At 48.2% G+C, this 8,177-nt stretch overlaps 1 protein-coding gene across 1 annotated transcript in view; it reads left to right on the forward strand.

Moving 5' to 3' along the window:
- The first annotated feature begins 3,486 nt into the window (after window positions 1-3,486).
- The window catches only part of LOC115332795 (monocarboxylate transporter 3), an 8,147-nt gene continuing 3,456 nt past the window's right edge, over window positions 3,487-8,177 (forward strand). Inside the window, exons 1-3 of the mRNA XM_029995257.2 lie at window positions 3,487-3,745; window positions 6,689-6,832; window positions 7,599-8,177. The exon at window positions 7,599-8,177 is cut by the window's right edge and continues 471 nt beyond it. Coding sequence (XP_029851117.2) covers window positions 3,562-3,745; window positions 6,689-6,832; window positions 7,599-8,177 — 907 coding nt within the window. The 5' untranslated portion in view covers window positions 3,487-3,561. The remainder of the gene's footprint in view (window positions 3,746-6,688; window positions 6,833-7,598) is intronic.

An 8,177-nucleotide genomic window follows, 5' to 3' on the forward strand; every position in this document is an offset into this window, starting at 1 on the left:
GCGATTATTCACACGATTACCAGCGTCCTCCGCGCTTCCCCGTTGTTCGGCAGCGCCATGGGTTGCAGAGTAAATTTTACGACAGGATGAAATGCGGGACATTTTGAAGATTTGGAAATTTCTCGCGGCACGCAGGACACGAGCCCTCAATGCGGGACAGCCCCGCGAGTCGCGGGACGGGTGGTCACCCTAGCGCACAGTGGTGCAGGCAGGGACTTATGGAAGTAGTCTAGGCACGCCGAAGTGCCGCGTCTCTGCCTTCACACTCTTGGTTACCAATCAAGGCCTCGGATGAAATCCGACGTTCGTGACTGGGTGCGTTCAAGCACTATTGGCTCTCACTTTTACCCCTAATTTCCCTTTTAGAACGCCTACACACACACGCGTTCATGCATCGCATGCTACTGCTCGAAAGTCCAGCGGCATTCGGCACGCCCAAGTCGCCCGTTCTTACAACCAGACAGATCGCTTCAACAAGGTCCATCTGGAGCCTGGACCTAATCGGGCACCTACGGATTTCTCAAGGACAGGCATCGTGCGTCGACAGCATAGCCTCCTCTTATAGAGGAGGCTATGGTCGACAGATATAACGGCGGCCAGGGGCAACCCCGCTGTCACCGCCACCACCGTCGCTGAGGCGTTTCCGTTTTGAAAGTCCTTCAGAGGTTGTTACTGACAGGGGTCGACAATTTGAATCGGCACTTTTTGCCGAGCTTACGTGACCGCTGGGCACCAGTTCCTTCAGTACGACTGCCTACATCCCACAATCGAACAAAATGGTCGAGCGATTTCATCGCCATTTGAAATCATGCCCTTGCGGCTCACGGTGGTCCCTTGGAGTGGGTTGGTCATGTTTTCCTTGCGCTTCTCGGAATCCAGTCTCAAAGACGGTCATCGGATGCTCCACCGCCGAACTTGTCTACGGCGCTGCACCTCGCTTACCAATTCAGACTTCTTTGAGGTGGAGCTACCTCAGCATGAAAGGCAGTTGACTACGTAGAACTAAAGCAAAATTTTGATAATTTGCGACCGGTGCCTACACGACAAATAATTTAAAAACCTCTCTACGTGACACAAGACCTTCAAGACGCCACACGCAAGTTTTCGTGCGACAGGCGCAAAAGAAGGCACTTCACTCACGTTACACTGGACGCTTCCCAGTGGTCGAAAGAAGCGACACGTGTGTTCTGCGTGTCAACGGCAAGAACGACACCGTAGCGTTGGAAAGATTAAAGCCCGCACATACTGAGCACGGGCACATGCAAGGGATCCAGTGACTTTAACATCGACTAGACGACACAGCAAAAGTAACTTCGCTGGCGCTCCGATGTTTGTGCTTCTGGCCTTTCCGAAGAAGTGAAGGTTGCGTGAGCACACGTGGCTGTGATCAGCGCTCAATGTGTACGAGAGCGCACGGGTACCCATATCTTTGGCTTCATTGCCAAAAAAAAGTTGTCCCCAAGTATAGATCGTTCGTCTTACATCCTCTCTAAAAAAGGGGGCGGAGGCGGGGGGGGGGGGGGGGGGGGGGATTTTTTTGTGGACTGTACGCATTCTGCTTACGTCTAAATTCACGGATCCTGGGAAAGTATAGCACCAAGCTCCTCGTATGGCCGCCATTTTGGCTCATGAAATGAGCCATTTCTCTTTGTCCTCACCGTTCTTGGTGAGCCAATCTAAACTCGCTGGTGATGGGTAGCTTTATAGAGATGAGAGATTTCCCTACACACCCCCTGGGGGGGGGGGGGGGGGGGGGGGGGCGGGGCGGGGCGGGGTGTACACCCACATTATTTTTCTGAAGTCACCCTCATAATTTGCAACGACTCCTCTATTCTAATTTGCAACGACTCCTCTAGTGTCACGTGGTGGATGACCCGAGCGCATGGAGGGACACAGGTATAGAGTACGTCCCGATGTTACGCTGTGCGCTTCCAGCGTGGCATTTTGGAATTCTTACATATGGTCCACTGGCCCACGGAGCCTTCACCCCAGCCCAAATTATGATGAAACAAAGCACATACATTACTGATAATATAGGGTGTCCGAAATCACCAAGCTCGATCTAAAATGGACCGTAAAAATCGACGTCTGCACGAAGCAATCTAAACTTTTCGTCAAAGGTGTATTTCACAGGTCCGTTTTACAGGCTGCCCTCTGAAAACGTCAAAGGTGTTTACACCAGGTCTGTTCTCTCTCTAAAAACGGACGTGTGAAATACACCTGTGACGAAAAGTTTGGAGTGCTTCTTGCAAGCGTAGATTTTTACAGTTAATTTTACATTCCGTGAAAAACCAATGACCTTGGCATGAAAGGCGCCGACAGGCTTCGATGAAGTAGGAGCGGCTGGACCCGCGCAGCCTCGGAGATTTCTTCCTTGAACTGAGAGGGGTGGCTGCATGCCGCCATCTATCGTCGTGGAAACCCGCCAAGACAGCAGGGGCAGCCAACACCTCCTAGACAGCTTTCAAAGCCTGCGCGTCACGTGACATAACGTCACGTCCCGGATGCGAGTGCCGCACGTGTCAGCGTTCGCGTGGGAATTGTTTCCCCCACGCGAAGGCTGACGCGGCACTCGAATCCAACCAGCACCGGTGCAGGCCTACAGGGTCATGTCACGTGACGCGCAGGCTTGAAAGCTGTCTAGGTGTTAGCCGTCTCTGCTGTTTTGGCGAATCCGGTATCTCGGTGCGCGGGTGGCAGCCCTCTCCCTCGCCGCAGCGCGAAGGCGCGACAGGACGGACAGAGCGACGCATACGTCCAAGTGTCCAAACCGCTAGTGGAGGCTTCGATGCTGTAGGCGCGCCGTTTAATGCTGAAACCAAGTAAAATGCATTGTCTTAGCAGAGTGTAATTAGCATAACCATCTTTTCTTTTTTTTTTTTTTTTGTCCGGGACGTTGTTGTGGCACACGGACAGGAATGAAGGCCAGCCACGTCGCATTTGTTCGCTTCTCGGCGAGATACGTAAAGCAAGCAACGCTTCCCAGCGTTTTTAAACAGAGTAACACGAATTATCACCTGGGCGAGTTGGTAAGTATTCACAATTGAAACAGCGTGACTGGACACGGGTGGAGCAAGAAAATGGACGGAACGAACGCTAACAACTGACTAATTTATTTTTCAAAAAATACAAAAAAAAAAAAAGAAAAAAAAATAACATGTAGGAGTTTTTACTCAGGATGGACTCAGGTTGCAGAGGCGCAAATTCATCCTAGGTAAAGGGTCGTGTTTCTCTCTTCTTTTTCCTAAAAAAATAAATGAGTCAGTTGTTAGTGAGCGTTCGTTTCGTCTATATAGGTTTTCGCTCCGTCCGTGTCCAGTCGTGCTGTTTCAATTATTAGCATGGTAAAGCGACTTCGCGATTCTCGAAAACTGAGCATTCAGCTCAAAGATACGCTATATCAGGCCGCCGTGTAGGAAAGGAAGTCAGAGATAAACCGATGCCTTTCTCCAGCAAAAAAAAATTGAACACTTACGCGGACTACCACTTAGGCCCTTGCTCGAAGACCGCTCACGAGACTTCCAAATACCTTTGTGATTTGAGCGGCTCGACCGCGTGTCCATGGGCTCCGCCGTCGGTAACCGATGGCTGGTCGCCGTAGCGTGCTGCTGGATGAACCTCTTCTGCTTTGCCATGCTCCGTTCAACGGCAGTCATCTACGTCGCCGTCCTGCACACGTTCCACGTCACCAGGGGACAGGCGGCGTGGCCCCTCAGTCTCACCGGATTCTTCTACACGTTCACAGGTCAGTGAGGATGCATCATGCGGACAGTGTCGTAAAAGATCTCGCCGGCCGTTACTGTATACTGCGCAAACACAATCAGCGCCTGGGCATTAAAAAAAAGAAAAGAAAAGAAAAACGTAGCCTATTGAAGACAAAAGAAAAATGAGTTACAGCTAATTAAGCTTGTGCTTGACTATGTATGAATTGTCCGGACACAAGCTGAACATCGTAACTCAATATAAATACCTAGGACTTATTTTCTCTTCCGAACTCAAATGGGACAACTACATCGATTACATCCTAGACAGAGCCAACAACAAAATTATGGCATTTAAAACGAATCTTGAAGGATGCTCCGTCTACCGCTAAACTGCTCGCTTATAAAGTTTTAATTCGCCCCACTCCTGAATATGCGAGCGCTGTATAAGACAAACTAAAGAAAAAGACAAATTAGGAATGGTTTAGAGAAAAGCATCTAGGTTTGTCTGCAACAAATACTGACTAAACCATTTCCCTTCAAAGTTAATGTGTCAAACTGATTTAATACACTTGCAAACTCGAAAAACATTGCTCGCCTTAAACTCCATTAAAATTCCACAGGACAAATACGTAACTTTCGCGACTAGAACAAATAGCAGATTTACACACTCGAAAACGATTATTGAACACGGGTCTCGAATTGATTCCTTTAAATACCCTTTTTTCCACGCACATCATCGGAGTGGAACAAGCTACCCAGGCATGTAGTTGACTGTGAAAATGTTTTTTTTTTTTTTTAGACCAACTTGCGGGAGCAGCACTGTAACTATTACTACTGCATCGAGACTGACCTTTTGTTTTTATTGGTGCTGCGGGACCTTGAATTCACGCATTTGCATGTATTGCCATACAGTTTTCTTTTTACAACGTGCTTTGACATAATGCAGAAAACCCGAGACACTTTGACACTTGTTTTGCTCTGATCTCCATTCTAATCTGTATTTCTTAACATAGCGTTGTACTATAGAACGTGACCGCGCTGTCTTATCATTGTTCAATCTGTGTTGATTGGTGCCACTCCAACTGTATTCCTCTCAAGGAATGATAGTATTGTTAAACAAATAAATAAAATATATACACAAATTAAAATAAGCGGGGAATCACGCAGCGGTTATGAGCATTGAGGACGCGCACTGCGGGTGTGCGAATAATGCTTAGAATCGAATAGCGCGTTGTCATCCCTTTAGCTTCAACGCTTTTATAAGAAACCTGGTTGGCGTGGCTTTCCCTTGCACCGTGAAGGTTTGTCATAAACGAAAAGCACGAGCGAACACGAGTGTCGCTCTCGTCGGGGCGTCCCAACTCCTGGCTGTCGAAGTTTCCGCGGATTGTCAAACTGGAGGAGCGACCTGAAGCAGAACAGGCGTCTGCCACGTCCACTACCGCTGCTGGGACACCGCCAGGATCGCGACCGGCGACAGCACAACACTTCTATGACGTCATCAGGTGGAAATCGAGGGACTACTTTTTTGGACGCGGTATATGTACACTGGCCGGAGACGCGCTTTTGGGCACCAACCCGACTGCAATGGCGCATGTATTTACGGATCCTGGTTAGATCACGCACCTGTGGCTGCCTGCCGCTCAAACAAATGCGAAACGGCGGCGCATCACCCTACGCGTAAATCGGTAGCGTAGTCAGATATTATTTTCATTAGCATGCTGCGCAGCGAAAGACTCCGTCTGCGCGCTGATCTAATCAAAAACAAGGGTTGCATTTTGAATAGAACAAGAGAGCGAGCACGCTGTCGTTCCCGTTGTTCAATTCACGCCGGAATTAACCAATCTCAACATGTCTCTAAAAACAATTAGTTAATTTGGCAGTTTTGTATCTTCCTGACGATACAACACCCGTACTTATATTTTAATAGTTATATTTATTTTTAAAGGCGAGAATCCCGAGCTCGTAGCTTTATCTTCGACAGTTGCTCCTGCTGATCGAGGGCCCGCGCTTGCAGCCTATGGTAGCAGAATTGGTGTACGTTACAAAAAACTGGGAAGCAAAACATAAAGCGAAACAAAGGGCAATTGAACACAGATAAGTAAAAGCTATGTGATTACGTTAAAGGAGCGGAGCTACTTTTCGAGCGAAAATAAATCGGTGAGGTGAGATCACGATGGAACATGCCATTTCTAGTGCTCAAGACATGGGAACCGGGTCTCGTTGCCGGTGGCCTACGGGCCGCGTGTTTGAGACCCCTGGCCTAGCCATTCCTGCCACCGAAGCGGCCGAAGCACGCCAACCCCAAAACTGTTTTTCGTGTTTTTTTTTTGTTTTTTTTTTTACGAATTTTGAGTGACGTGTTAACCTTCTATAATCTTGTAGTCTGTAGAGGGACAATATTGGCGTCTGGAACACACAAAACAGAGTCTCGACGAGACTCTGTTTTGTGTGTTCCAGAGTTCTTCTTTCCCCTTTTTTTTTTTCGTGAAGGCCGGAGGCGAGACAGTTATCGTCACTACCTGTCAAGGTTCCTAGACGGGCACTACAAACGAGGCGTTAGCGACATCCACCAGGTGCTCTTTGCTAATCGTTTAACTCGGTTTAAAAATCTTCTTCGTGTCTTTTGCAACAATAGATTGGTGTGTCTGATGATTTTGTTGTAGTATCCCTTTAATGCATTCGCCTCACATCTGTGGGAGACGATCGACGCTCTCTTGTGTATGCGGAGAGCAAGTTGTCTGCTTCTTGGGCAGCAGTTGTGGTGACGTCAGAACGACACTGAGCTCTGATTGGCTTTCATTGAAATGGTAGTGGGTAGACCTCAATGCTAGATGCCTTGTGGTCTACCCGCTAATTTTTTTTTAAAATCAGCCAGTAAGAGCTTGGCGTTCTGACGTCATCGCAACCCCTGTGCAAGAAGCAGACGAACTTGCGCTGGGCATTACGTATGCGTGCAAGTAATCCTACGCCTCAAAGTGCAGCGCCTGCTGTGGGAGTCCTCGCAAGGTACTTCAGCGTCTGGAAGCTGACACTGGCGGGATCTGTGGGCGGCGCCATCTCTGTTTCGCTCTGCTACTTCGCCGACGACGTACCCTATCTTATCGTCTGCTATGGAATCTCGCAAGGTACGCGCGCCCTTTGTCCAGACCACATAGTGATGTTTCTCGAGTGTCAACGTTTTCGGGTCTATAGGACCTCTATCTGCGATGCCCACGATTTCGGTTAACCTCGTCATGGCTGGAAGACGAGAAGACACAGGGTGTTTCCTCAACAAAAACTGAGAATACTTTCAAAGGAAAGGCTGCACTTGAAATAAGATAAACGATTGCCCTGGACTTGCGTTAACGATAGCAGCGGACGTCAGGCAGAGACTGCGAAGTAATAGCGAATTAATTACCTAAAAGCAACTGTTTAACTTTTGAAATATTCGCCTTAACTGACATATTCAGACTTAAAATCTCTTTCCCGTGGTCAAAACATGTCAGAGCCGTTAGAATTCAGGCAACCAGGTGGGACGGGCCCGTGAGCAGTGGGTAGTAGCTTTTTTTTTTTTTTCTCGCCAGCCTCCGTTTGTGTATTCAAACTGATATAAACATAGACTGGTTCATTTATTCATAAATTCTGCTCCGCGCTATACTAAGGCAAAGTTTAGCTGTCTATAGAGACCGCTAAGGTGCCGAAAAGCTGCACGTCCGAGAAGACGTCATAGTATGTATGGCGCGACATTTAACCCCGTGACCCCGAAGCCGGCAGTCCGACGGCTCATATTGTCATACATCACGCAAAAGACAGTCTGAAAACCCTGTCTGAGGAGTGATTCCTTCTTGTAGAACGGCCCTGTCCCATTAATCATAAAAAACTGAAGTGCTTTTTTTTTTGTTTTTGTTGCAGGTATTAGCATTGCGTTCACATCGCTTACCCACACGGTCATCAACCAAAGTTTCGACCAGTACAAGGCAGTGGCTTCTGGAATCAGCAACGCAGGATTCACGATCGGAAGCCTCGTATTCCCACTTGTGCTACAGTTCTTCTTCGACCGATACGGCGTCCGAGCGGGCTTCTTGTTGTGCGGTGCTTTGATGCTCAACGCTGCCGCCGCTTCCTTGCTACAACGAGATTGTCGTGTTATGTCTGTTGCTACTTCTCACGAGAAAGCACGGCATAATCCTCGTAAAACCGAGGAGTCCCAAGAAGACGCCCTTAGAAATGACAGTTCCCGCGCTGCAGAAGAGCGGTCGATGGAACTCCTGCCGATGTCAGAACAGACGTCGAGGAAAGGTAGCCTAAGCACCCGAGATGAAGAGAGCGATGCCCCTTTGTCTTCAAGTATAACAGAAAACCCCAGAGCTGATCAACTCCATGTACAAAACTTAGAATTTGAAAGGATTCAAGTTCAAGCTGCGGAAAATAAGTACGATGTTTCGAGGAAAATACAAAATCTCGTACCAGAGTTGACTCTTAGAAGTCGAA

The sequence above is a fragment of the Ixodes scapularis genome, unplaced genomic scaffold (genome assembly GCF_016920785.2).
Source record: "Ixodes scapularis isolate PalLabHiFi unplaced genomic scaffold, ASM1692078v2 PGA_scaffold13__105_contigs__length_92229423, whole genome shotgun sequence".
In the NCBI taxonomy this organism is placed as follows: domain Eukaryota; kingdom Metazoa; phylum Arthropoda; class Arachnida; order Ixodida; family Ixodidae; genus Ixodes; species Ixodes scapularis.